Here is a 12,916-nt window from a genome sequence, read left to right on the forward strand (position 1 = left end):
CAAAACCATTGAGATTCAAAGATTATCTTTTTTTGATGAATCAAGGAAAAGAAAAGTAGCCACGTGCAAGGTTTTCAACTCGATAATAAAAGACACAAAATCTCTGATGTTTACCTTTTAGCTAGCAGTGAGAACTGTGAACGTTAGCTAGCGAGGTTAGCTAGCTAGGTTAGCTAGCTAGGTTAGCTAGCTAGGTTAGTTAGCTAGGTTAGCTAGCTAGGTTAGTTAGCTAGGTTAGCTTAAACTTTGTAGTGAATCATGTGCGACTGTTTGCATTTTGATTCTGTTGTTTTATAATGAGTGTGGCTGTGATGTCTTTAAAGATGACAGCGCAGAGGAATGGTACAGATGAAAGGACAAAGAGGGACATACAAACTTAAAGGTAATCTTAAGCGTGTGGAGCAATTGGGTGTGAATTGTGGCCGATAGCAGGTCTTGATTGAATGTGCGCACGTTGATCTTTTTCCACAGTAACTTGGCACTTGCTTGAGACTTGAAGATTACGACTTGCGACTTGCTTGTGACTTGCACATGTTTGACTTACTCCTGCTAGTTTTTCAAAGAGATACAAGCAGAGATCCAAGTGGAGTTCAATTAGAACTGTACTCTTGAGTTTTCAAAAATGGGAGTCATGGTTTTCCAATTAGAGTATCTGTGTCAGGGAATGGCTGCAACTGGACCATCTACGCATTTTCGGAGAGAAGACATGCAGAAGATGCCGTCATAGGGAGTCCGCTGTAGTATGTAATCTTTAAAGTTCTTTTTTGGCGTTTGAATAAAATGTTAAAGTTTAAATACGACTGACTTATAGTCTAAAATCCATGAGTCTCTTTTAACAAACTGTATTTGTCTCACAATGGGGATGTTCTAAATTGTTTCAGCGGCAACAGCGGATACAGGAAATTTAATTTAAAAAGCAGTCCATAGAACACATTGCACAACATGGGAAACCGACCAATCTATCCAATTCAATCTATCAACTAACAGCTAACAAATGTTCTAATTGTACTCTTGACAGCTGCAGGCAGCTGTTATTTATGCCATCGTAAAGAAAAATCTGTCATTCCAATAATAAGATTATTGAATGAACACAAGTGTCATTGTTGAAAACTGCCTATAACGAAATATGATTGCTTGGGAATTATCTTTTGTTTCACCAAAACGTGCTTGTGTGTTTCCTTCTGATTTGGCCTTGGTTGAGCTTTGCAGTCTGTATGCTCTATAATTAACCGTTCTATTTGAATATAGTTGTTGCGGGTAAGTGTCATCTTGTTAGTTTCAGAGGTTGACAGCAATTTGGCTTTTGGGCTCTTACGTACATAATGAAATGACCACTGAACTCTGTGAATAGTACTCCCAACTACTTTCCTTTTATCCGATGATGTGCATGGCCTACTGTCAACTTGTTTATGACTCATAAAGGCAATGACTCGCTCAGCTGATTGGAGAGCGGAACAAAGCGAGTATGGAGACTGTTACCGGTCACGGTTTTCCTCACAAATGGCTGCCCCTGAAGCTATCAAGGCAGATCTGTATTTGGCTCCAAGAGTCAATCTTCAGTCAACTTTTCTAAAATACAGTGTTCAAGATGGGCTGATATGATTACACTTGCATTAAAAAAATAGCCAGGCTAGGCTTTCATGGTTTGGAATTTATTTCTTTATTTTTTTTAATCAACGTTAAATGAAGTTTGATTGCATGCACTGACAAATTGAGTTTTTTTTTAAATTTACGTTTACTTTAGTATTCCATAGAATAAGTTCTTTCTGATTGGAAATAGGTTTTCTAACAACCCCGTTAGGGTGTAATCGTTTATGCTGAGTGCTGCACAGAACAGCAATTCAGGTAAGATAAAACGTTGTTTTTATTTAGTATGTAAATATCAATGTATTGTAATGCTCATCTGTATTTTTTTTAAATACTTCTTAGATCATAGAGCACCTAGGAGTTCAGTAAGCAGCACAATTTTATACTATCTCTTGCAATCAGGTTTGAGTCCACTTTGTTGTCATTGATTAAAATATTCACATTTTTTGTACAAAGCTTATTCACAAGTGTTTTTTTAAATATAAAGTCCAAAGTATAGTTTATTTAAAAGTAGACTACATCAATTTACTTCTCTTTCTGCCTAGACCTGTTTATTGTAAGCAAAATTGGCAGAATAATTGTATAACAATTGTATATATCTCTTATCTGGGTGTCCAAAGTAAGCTAGTAGCTTTAGTAAAAAAATATAAAAATAAAAAACATGAATAAGCTGACTTCACTTCAAAACACAAAATAATATTTTAGTGAGTATATAGGAAAGTAGTTTTAAAGAACAATAGATCCAAAGTGACATTTTTTAAAACGTGATAATATGACACTTTCAAGTCGAACTCAATGAATGGGTCTTGGCGTGAGCGCGCTTGGCGCCGGTAGCGCGCATTTTCATTTTTCCAGCAGTTGGGAGGACAGGACGGAGTTCTTTATGTGGGGAGGGAGGAGGGAGGAGGAAGGAGCCACCGACCACGGCACTTTTACAAAAAAAAATACAACAAAAAAAACCCGCGATGACCCGGTTAAAATCTATTTTGTCCACTAGCAAGCCATGAAGTGTCCATAGCGTGTGAGGTTTTATTTTTCTCTTTTTAAATGAATATTTATTTTGAAGCGCTAACAGGAATACGAGGGAGTCCGTGAAGAGGAGTCTCCTGCCCGAGTTGAACGCTCCTGGATGCCACTTTCCCCTTGGAAAGGATACGACCGGCGAGCAACTTTGTGCAAGATGCAGGGACTGTCAGCAACTGGTAAGAAACCGAGTCTGTGAACGCGCATCGGTGTTTCAAAAAATCGCTTTTCCAAAGTTTTCATTACGAGTTGTCTCGCGGCTCCTGTTACACGTCCTGAAACGTTTTTTTTTTTCGGAGGGGGGGTGTTGTGTTGTTGTTGCCAGCTGTCAGCGGGACAGCTGCGGGTTTTTATCGACTTCACGTCGGCCTCGAGTCGTATTTCTGAGAGCTGACATGACAAAATGCAGGAGCACATTTGGGTCGAACTCTTCAGGTCCGAGTTCTGACTTCCTCGTTAACACTGTTTCTAGATTTCATGACCATTCCATATCTGAATTGCTGACATCGGTGATTAAAACCAGAGTCATTCATGCATCATGCCTTATTGTGCATGGGTGTGCGCGCGCGCGCGCGTGTGTGAGTGAAGGGCCAGGCGGATGAATAAAGGAGTGTGTCACAAACTAGAGGTCACTACTTCCGGTCCTAGTGTAATGTAGTTGAAGTCGTGACCAGTGAAGTTTGTTACACAGTAGACTAATATATCGAGTTTTTACAGTCGCGACTAATCTGGAGTAATCCGACCATCGTTTCTTTGCTAAATCATAACTCGGTATGGTATAATACTCAACAATGATGACAAACATCTTACACAAAGTCTAACTGTCAAGTGAAAGTGGCATTTATTGCCTCCATGAATTATTAATATAATACATTCAGCTAACCTTTATTATAGAATACATAAGAAAGGGGTACTACAGTGTTCACAGCTTCAAGTGAGTTATTCTGGAACTTGACAAAACAATGGAGGAAGCAAAAAGATTTGTGTTTCAAGAACGAAATGCAGTTACTATTTTGAGTTTGTCAGCTAAAAAAAAAGTTACATTGCACATTCTGTGCTGTTGACAGTGTTATCTAGCTTCAATAACGGTATCAATTCACCTAAAATGAAAACAAAAAACATGGATCAAAGGATCGCAGCACTTTCAAGGTTAAAAAGACTGTGTGACAGTATGAGTTGTCCAAATGTAATTATATTTATACACAATATCTGTATTATGCATAAAATAAATCAAATCTAAGGGCGGAAACTATCAAAACGGCACCATCTGGTGGCCGTCATAAATTTGGGCAGTTCAGCTGTTAAGTCTGATTTTTTTTTTGTGACTGGCTTCTTGTCACAGATCAAACTACCAAACTTCATACACGCACAACACACATGCACACCTTTTTTTTTGCTGATGAGTTCTCAGGTTACTTCCAGTATTCCTTCAACATGAGAACCAAAGCAGATTGTGTCTGCACTCTTATTTTCACTTTGGCAACTGGAGCTTCAAGTGACTTGAAGACTCATCCTCTGCAAATCTGTTTCAACATATCAGAAATATTCGCTATTGTCTGATTTGAAGTGACATTTGTATCACAGATTCTGGACTGTATTATCCCCCCCTTCCTCTGGTTTACGTAATCATCACAATGGTGGTTCTCACTAAGCAGCGAGATGCTACAGCATAGATGTCCTGGCTCGCTGTTTTAAGTTATTTATTATTAACAAAAGCTATGCGAGCCTGTCTGTGTTTAACCAAGCCAATGTAAACATCTCGCTTTGTGCGATAAACACTAAACAAGAGGAAAATGAACAGAACGCTGAGAATATTATCTACCCTGATACCCTTGTTGCATCTTTATTTTTTTTTAAAGACTTTGCCTCGTCTTTTACACACTTGCCAACGCACATGACTTTTTGCTCCCTCACTGGCAGGGATTTCAGATCCTGTGAAAAAAATATTTTATTCCTTTGTACCCCACCACTTCATTGCAGTAAAAAATCTCATCAGTTTTCTGCCCTTAACAGTACCTCCGATTCTGTGTGTATTGAATGAACCACTCGTGGTGGGCAATGGGGTGGGCTGCGATTTACCTTTTTCCAAGGAAGGAACTCCAGCAGTGTGTGAGGGAGTGTGAGGTTTAACACCAGAGAAATCACTGCAGAAGGCTCTTTGTCAAACTCTGGCTGTCAAAAAGGCACAGGAAAATAAATCCCAGCTCTACTGTAGCATACTGTACTGACGTTACAATTTACCGAGAAGCCAGTGTGGAAGGGGCTATGAGGACAAGAGGCATCACAATTTTCATGTTGTGCTCTTGCCAGGTCAAGTGGCTCCCGTGGCCGTTAAGGGTTGCTCTGATGGCTGTGGAGGTGAGGACTTTAAAAGATCCAGCCGAGACCGTCACGCTCGCTTGCCCTTTATTTTTCGTTCACATTTCCCACTTCCCACATTAATCCCTTCACTTTACGCTCTCTAACTCGATCACTGCTCAGCAATGAGTTGCTATAGCGAGCTAAGCTATGCTAAGTTAGCTGAATAAGATTCAACACACGTTGGGACAAGTTTAAGCAGTCTTGACCATTTGGTGACAGATGCTTTGGTCCCATAAAGTAGTGATGGGGCCAAGCTTGTTTAGTGAAAGATTACTTAAAAAGCACAAAAGCTGTGGAACTTGTAATTAGCGTTGCTATCGCTAGCAGTAGGCCGCGGTACACGTGTTCCTGCCTCCAAGTTCCACCAGCTCCGCTTTGCAGTAATTACTATAAATAAAACTGTATTTTTGTCCTTTTTAGTTTAAAGCGACACCAAACCTTGGGCTTCATTTTTGATTTGTGCCTTTTGCTCCATGAAAATGGGACCTATGTGAAGAAGTGGCCCGAGATCAGTTCTGGGTGTCGCAAATATGGTTGTAAAATTATACAATCTAGTTTTGAGGCGGAACCTTTTGTGTAGAGCAACCTTTGTGCTTTATTTAGCCGATTTTTTTTTTCCCCTCTGGCCCTCTCAGAATACAGGCTTGTATTCTCACATAGTCAACATCACATCACTGTGCTGCAAACTGATCGGACTGTGGTTAAAAAAAAAAGACAGACCAATAAGCGTTGTTTGCGGAGATGGAGGTTGAAGGTGTGTGCTTTACAGTTGAGGAATGAATAAAAACCTGTTAACAATGGCGCCACCCGAAAAACAGCAAATAATAGCAGGCTTTTCTTGATTTTAGATGATTTTTGTTTAAATATAGTCTACTGATTGTAATCTCGCAAGGGAATTTCTATTAACACTGCTGTGTACATATTTTTGTACACACACAAGAACCAAAGTGCCTTGCTCAAGGGCAACTCGACAGTCGCCAGCTAGCAGACTAGCATCTCTCCAATAGCCAGTTGCCATTTTCATATTTTGCCCGCAGCGGGACTTGAACCTTGACCCCCTGGTTCACTGCACTTACACCTGTTGATCTGGTGGGCCAGTATTGGATGTGATCGTCAAACTGCTTCGCCCTTCAAGGTTGATCTCAATTATCGAGCTACAGTAATACAATATCAAGGGAACAAACCTAAATTGCTGCATTGCAGTTTGATTTCAATCATCATTTCTCTAACTCCCGACAGGTTCATGGAGGTTGAAATGAATGTGGAAATAATGACAAGCTGAATTACTTTCCTTTCTGTGCTTTGCTTTTTTCTTCTCTACTGCCCCAAGCGCGATATAAATTTCATCCTATATCACAAACATTTGCTGTTTTGTAATGCAGTTCTTTTCAGCCGCAAACCCTTAAAAAAAATCTGTAAAACAGGCAAACAAACACGCTGAATATAATCTTATGGTTCTATAGTCATTTAGCCTTATCGTGTATTATATAATTTGTTAGTTGAAAATGGTGCTGTATCGCGTTCAATTTTGATGTTGGGGAATTTATACAATTACAAATTGATGATAATTGATATAATTAAGGTGATTTGAGGAATGATGAAATTACTTGCTCAATGTGTGTCCATCCATTCCACAAATCCGGTAGACTCCAGGCGGCATAAAACTGAGATCATAGACCAGCATGCCTTTCCTGTTATGCGGAACGACAATGCAGTATAGTGAGGGGATGTTTCCGTTAGGTGTTCGGTCATGCGTAGAGTAATGAAAATATTCTCTTTGATTATTACAGAAACAATAAAAAAATGTGATACTCAATCTTTGGAATGTTGGACTAGACTAGACAATCATACATCTTTTCATTGCGGGTTGATGATGTCATCAGTCAATGTTCAGCTTTTTTTTTTTTTTTACATTTTTCTTACAACTCACCATGGCCTGCTGATTTTATACTTGGCATTCCATTTAAAAAAATCAAAGGTTTCTATTCAGATGCTTGATAATATCTCGCTCCACATAACATGAGAATCTGATCACGCTCTTTGGCTTTCCACCACTGAATGAGTGAACGCAACGGCCATCACTCGTGAACTTTTGTTTATTCCTGGAAGTAGCAATTTTGAACATCACAGTCCGCCAATGGCACGCGCGCGCGCACACACACACACACACACACACACATACGCACACACGTGTCACATCGCTGTCTTCCTGTCAATCACGTTTCATGAGTGCGACAGCGTGAATAACTTTTCAGGCCGTGCAGAAGCTCAAGGCTCTTTCCACGCTTGCCTGAGTGTCACATTGATTTTCCTAATGGCGGTCATGTGTGGATGCTGCTGCTGCACGGCCAAGACGCCACTGTCGCTATTCCAAGCGTATATGTGGAAAAGTGCCCTACATTGTGATGGCTCACTTCTCTGACTGCACACTTTTCTTTATCTTTCTCTTTGGCCTAAGTGTGATCCCATCTGAAGCACTTGACCCAATTTTTATGAATCGTAAAAGTGTGTGTTATAAAGTTGTTCAAGTAGTAAATGACTACCTTTGGTCAAGGTACAACAAGCAGCAATCAGATCAGATACAGTAGGAATCAAAAGTAAAGTTCTTGCCTGCGACTCGGGAATTATTATTATTATTATTATTATTATTATTATTATTATCAATAATAATAATAATATATATATATAATAATAATAATAATAATAATAATAATAATAATAATGAATTATTATTATTAAAATAATAATAAATTTAATAATAATAATAATAATTATTATTAATATATATAATAATAATAATAAATTATTATTATGTAATATACTGCAACAAAAGCTATATACATGAGTATGTCCAAGATCAAAATAGATACATTATAATTAGAATCAGAATTGCAATTTGCAATTTTAAGAAGCAAATCGATGTGCCGCATAAATAAATAATGTTAATAATGCTTTTTAACTTGACCATTATCGTGGCAGATCTGTCGTGTAGCATAATACAGTGTGTGGCAGGTGTACAGGCCCTTGATGAAGTGTTGGAAGGGCGGGGGGGGGGGGGGACATGCCTGTTTGACTGGTTCTTGACTTACTGGCAGAAATGCAGTTGTGACAGGTATGATGTTTTTTTTTTTCTTTTTTCGGAGCAACAGCTATGCAATAGCATGGCCTGCCTGACTGATTATTCAGTCACGTTTTAAATAACATTTGTTGCTGGGGCAGGTGTACGGTTAGGGGGTTAACCGGTTTTCCCTCCTCCTGGCAGGTGATGCCTTCCAGTCACACTCTTGTCATCGGATAATGATGAGCCCTTAACTGAACTGATGGTGTGTACCATTCAAGAGTAAATAAGATATTGATGGTAATGTATGTCATGTATTTAAATTATATTTTAAGGTTATGACACGTACAGGAAAATGTGAGGATAGTCCGACTATAAGAGCATCTACTCTTCTGGGGAGATTTTCTAACCCATTCAATCCATCAGACGTGTATATATACGTTTTCAAAATTGTAGTCCCGTATCCCAAAGACGCATTTATACGTCTTAGTCTTTTTTTTTTTTTGTCATAGCTCCATCTTTTGAACACAATATTCTGTAGACATTGCAAAATCAGTCAAAATTGTGTTTGCTCTCGTGAATTGGCTGACTGAGGAGGCAGTAGTTCTCAGTATAGAGTGCAAGATACTGATAAACAGGCGTAGAACTATCAACATGATACTTTATGTATAATTTTCCTCTTGTTTCACTCGGACTCAAGTGACCTTGAGTGTGAATGCAGGCGTGATGCAACAATCATTTTAACAGCTTTCGCCGCCTCTTTCCACACGTCTTGACAACATGTTCCAAAGTTTATAGCGCTTAAGCTGCAGTATTCCGAAGTGATATTCCAGCTTCAGTGGCGCTTCAGCACCCACAGAACCTTGACTCATGAGAAGGCTGCATAGTTGGAGCGCTTGCGGAGAGGAGACATGTTTGGTTTGAGGATGTTTCTGCACAGAGTAGCACAATGTGTTTATACTGGAGGTCTCTCGGCTTATTGGAGGGTCTAGCAGAGGCGCATATATACACACACTCTCACATGCACACACAGGAGGAAGTGACCTAGTTTTCCTAAATGGTACCAACTGTTGAAGACAGACGGACTCACGTGCCAGTCTGAGAGTGCAAGTGGCAGAATCAATATCATCCAGGTTATGCGCTTCGGTCGCAATATCAACGTGCTTTGACAAACTAAAAGTCTTGAAGGTTTGGGGTGGAAATCTGGCTGATACAATAAAAAAGTCTTTGTGTCTCGGTCTTGGGACTACGGTGTCGGTTTCTTCTTCATTTCACATAGTTTGTATCTGTCCCCCAGTCAGTCTGTCTGTCTGTCTCAATTGAACCTTTCCCAAATGAGGGGGATTTTCCTGGGAAAGTCATACGGAAAAAAAGGGCCCTAATAGTAAAAGCATGTTCCATTCCTATTTCTCTGCCTTTGTGCTTGCATGTGCATGCGTTCGAGTGTGTGTGTGTGTTTGTGTGTGTGCGCACATTTTATGAGCACAGCTCCTTTAAGCACACTGAAGGCATTGTGTTTTTCCTCTCATCATCAGAAGAGCCGTCTCTCTGGAAACAAGCTTCCTGTATAGTGCGGGGCAGGGCCTGTGGGATTTGAGGCGTGGGGGGATGGATATGTACAGGTCGAGGTCACTTGTAGGTAGCAGATGGTAAGCAGTTGTTAGCATTGTGCCACAATTGCTTTATTTTAGATACTGGGTTTGTTTGGGCTGGCAAGAAGTTCTTTTTGTTGTCCAACGAAGTTCAACGTGGCAGGATTGTTTTTATATGGCAAGATAATGATTATGCACATTTTAGAGAATATATCAAGATATGTTATTACACTATATGGAAAGTTGGAAGGATTATTGGAGAAAACCTTGATTTTTAATTAATCAATCAATTATTATTATTATTGTTATTCTTTTTTTAAATCCGGGTTCAGGACAGATTTAATGGTGGCTATTGGAGCACTGGCTGGGAATCAAATCCGAGTTGTCTGAATGAAGGCACACAGTGGGCCATATAAGATGCTATCTCTATTTCCTTTCCAGCTAATCAAAATGAAAATTAAATACACAACTTGCCTCAAATATCCGGATTTATTTTATTTTTATTTATTTATTAATTTATTTTATTTTATTATGTTTATTTTCCTGCTTGGAATGTAGGAAGTCCGTCTAAAAGTCAGTGTGGCTCACTTACTATCGTGCATCCTATTTTTTTTTTTTTTTAATTCTCACAGCTAAATTTAGAAGCCCCTCCTCCCACTTCGATTCTTGTGTGTCCGAATCATCACACACTGCCCCATTCACTCACCTGACGTGCCCATAAAGCATGTTGTAAATGTTGTCCCAGGTTGGCTGATTGTGGCTAACAAAGGCATTCTGTGTGGAGCCCTCCATGCTTTCTCCCCTGGGTTGCCTTCGACCCTCTACCACCGTCTGCGTCCTCTATGCATTTTCGGCATCATGTCTTTGTCATCGGTTGTTTGCGCACTCTGTCTTCCATGTCAGGAAACTTGTATTATTAGCATCTTTATGAGCTGGGAGCGACGTCCACATTGTGTGGGAATGTTGTTTGACCAGTAGAGGGCAGTAATGCTTCATAGTTTTCCCCCCTCTACTCTTACTGAAGCATGAAAGCTTTTTGAAGACTAGTATAATTGGCATCGTTCTGTGGCGTTTGAAGTATTTGCTGTCATGCTTCCGGGTTTAGTCAAGCAGATTCAAAGCTTTCTTTGTAGGTGACAAAGGGTGTCACCCTAAAGGTCACGTTGACATGAGTATGCCAACTGTCCTTTATTTACATTTGCTGCTAATCTTTCTTAAGGTAGGCAAGGCAGCTTTGTTTATATAGCACATTTTATTCAGAAGGCAACTCACAAGCAAAGAAACGGCACCGAAACACGAAAGCGACATTCAGAAGCTAAGTAGAGGAAACAAAAGTAGCTTACCAAATTTACTAAAAGAAGGTACATTGACATCATTAACACAAAAATGTGAAAACGTTCAAAACATTGAAAGGTGAAGGCAATAATTTAAAAAATGTTTAGAAGACCTTAAGGCAAAGGGGTGTACTTTTAAGCAGTGCATCTCAAATTGTGGGGCAAGGGACAGGGATTTTTTTTTTTGCTGCACTAGAATACACTGTAATTGCATATCCATTCCATTAGGGGGCACAAGCACTCTCATTATTGTTACTTTTTTTTCATTTCAGACAAATTGATATGACTACAAATCCAAATAATGGAGATGCACTGACATAGTTTTAAAACGCACAGGTCATTTGAAGATAATCTAAAATAATTAATTAAAATGTTTATGAAAAATGTGGATTTAAATTATGAAAAGTTGGTGAACCAATTGTACTGGTTGTGTATTGGCACATTTCGTGCAGACGGGCACAGGTTTGATTCCTGGCCACTGCCCCCAAACCAGGCATCACCTGTCCCAAGCATCAGGATGGGCATTGAAATAAAATCTGTGCCAAATGCATGATGTGAGTCTCGTGACCCCCTGATGGCACAAATAATAAAATAAAATAAATAAAATCTGTCAAATATTAATTATCTTTTATTTTAATAATAACAATTGTGTTTTTTTATTAAAATATATTTTAGTTAATTCCATTAGAATTTATTAACACATTAATACAATAAAATATGCATGGAATAATTAAACTAACAAATTTTAGGAAAAATCAGCTAAATTAATGTAACAACAATTTAACAAATGGGTTGGATGAAAGAATGAAGCTGGCCACATGCGACACCTCTTGGCATACTTTGCCCGCACCTGCGTTAGAGATTTGGTTTGTGTGGGAAAATTGCCATAAGCACAGAATGAAAATAAATAACTATTTGATCCTCGTTTGTACTACTCAGCATATGAAAAAAAAAAGAAGTAATGGTGTGGCTTTTTTGGCGCTTTGCATCACTGGATTCATGGATTCATCCATTCACAAAGATCACATCTTTGTCCTGTCTAAATAGAAAAAAAAGTCACGGACTTCCATCTCATTGATCAATTGGTTCACCATCTTGGATGTTGTATTAATTTGGGCAACGCACCCCCCCACCCCACCCACCCATCTAAAGACCATATTGCACCCACCACAGCTCTCATCACGGGACAGACATAAAACCCTGAGCCTAATGAGGAGATGAGAGCTACATCCACCCAGATGGATCCTGTTCCTCTGGCCCACTGTGGATTATCTTCCTCAGTTATTTCAGGCTTTTCGCTTTTTCCTCCCATCTTTTAGTGAGACCCTGATTCACTAACAAGCACTTTATGTGCCATATGATCCTGAAAGAAGGTTGAAATGGAATAAACTTAAAAAAACTGCCTTAGGTTGATGTGCTTTCCGCGTGTTTCCAATCTGCGTGTGTGTCCATGTCAGCAAAATTGTTAATTTCCTCCACAAACATCTCTTGCAATACAACATACTTGTCCTGTAATTCTTTTAACTGGCTCTTCAAATTTGAACGAGTCCCATTAGTCTGTACACCCACACAGTGTCCCCTCGCATTTGGTGAGATGAAACCAAAGCGTGATCGCTCTGTAATCTGTGTGGTGGCTGCAGGGGTGTGCCAGCAATACACTTCCAGGTAAAGCTTTCATAACCCCAGACAAGCGTCATCCTTGTGGCTACAAGCAGCTCGTTGGCTTGCTTTACCACATCACTATATGCGTCTTAATTTTAGTGATGATCATTGAAGTCTAAGCTGTGATGTGTTCATTCATGTGTAGCTCACTTTAGTTCGCTGTCGTAGTCCGTCGTTTTCTTCACTGTGAAGTGATGGGACTACAAAGAACGCAATTTAGTGGAGCCGAGGTAAAATTAGCTTGTGGTCATGTTCAGTGCTCTGGCAGTTACAATTTCCGATTGATCTTTGACATTTTA

The 12,916-nt window shown here is 39.4% G+C and overlaps 1 protein-coding gene across 1 annotated transcript in view; it reads left to right on the forward strand.

Moving 5' to 3' along the window:
- The first annotated feature begins 2,489 nt into the window (after nucleotides 1-2,489).
- Nucleotides 2,490-12,916, forward strand: part of LOC148339797 (FYVE, RhoGEF and PH domain-containing protein 3-like) — a 44,012-nt gene continuing 33,585 nt past the window's right edge. The window contains exon 1 of the mRNA XM_088290414.1: nucleotides 2,490-2,789. Within this exon, the coding sequence (XP_088146540.1) occupies nucleotides 2,717-2,789 (73 nt within the window). The 5' untranslated portion in view covers nucleotides 2,490-2,716. The remainder of the gene's footprint in view (nucleotides 2,790-12,916) is intronic.

This window comes from Idiotropiscis lumnitzeri, chromosome 3 (genome assembly GCF_059441095.1).
Source record: "Idiotropiscis lumnitzeri isolate Australia: NSW breed Sydney's pygmy pipehorse chromosome 3, RoL_Ilum_1.0, whole genome shotgun sequence".
NCBI classification, from domain to species: domain Eukaryota; kingdom Metazoa; phylum Chordata; class Actinopteri; order Syngnathiformes; family Syngnathidae; genus Idiotropiscis; species Idiotropiscis lumnitzeri.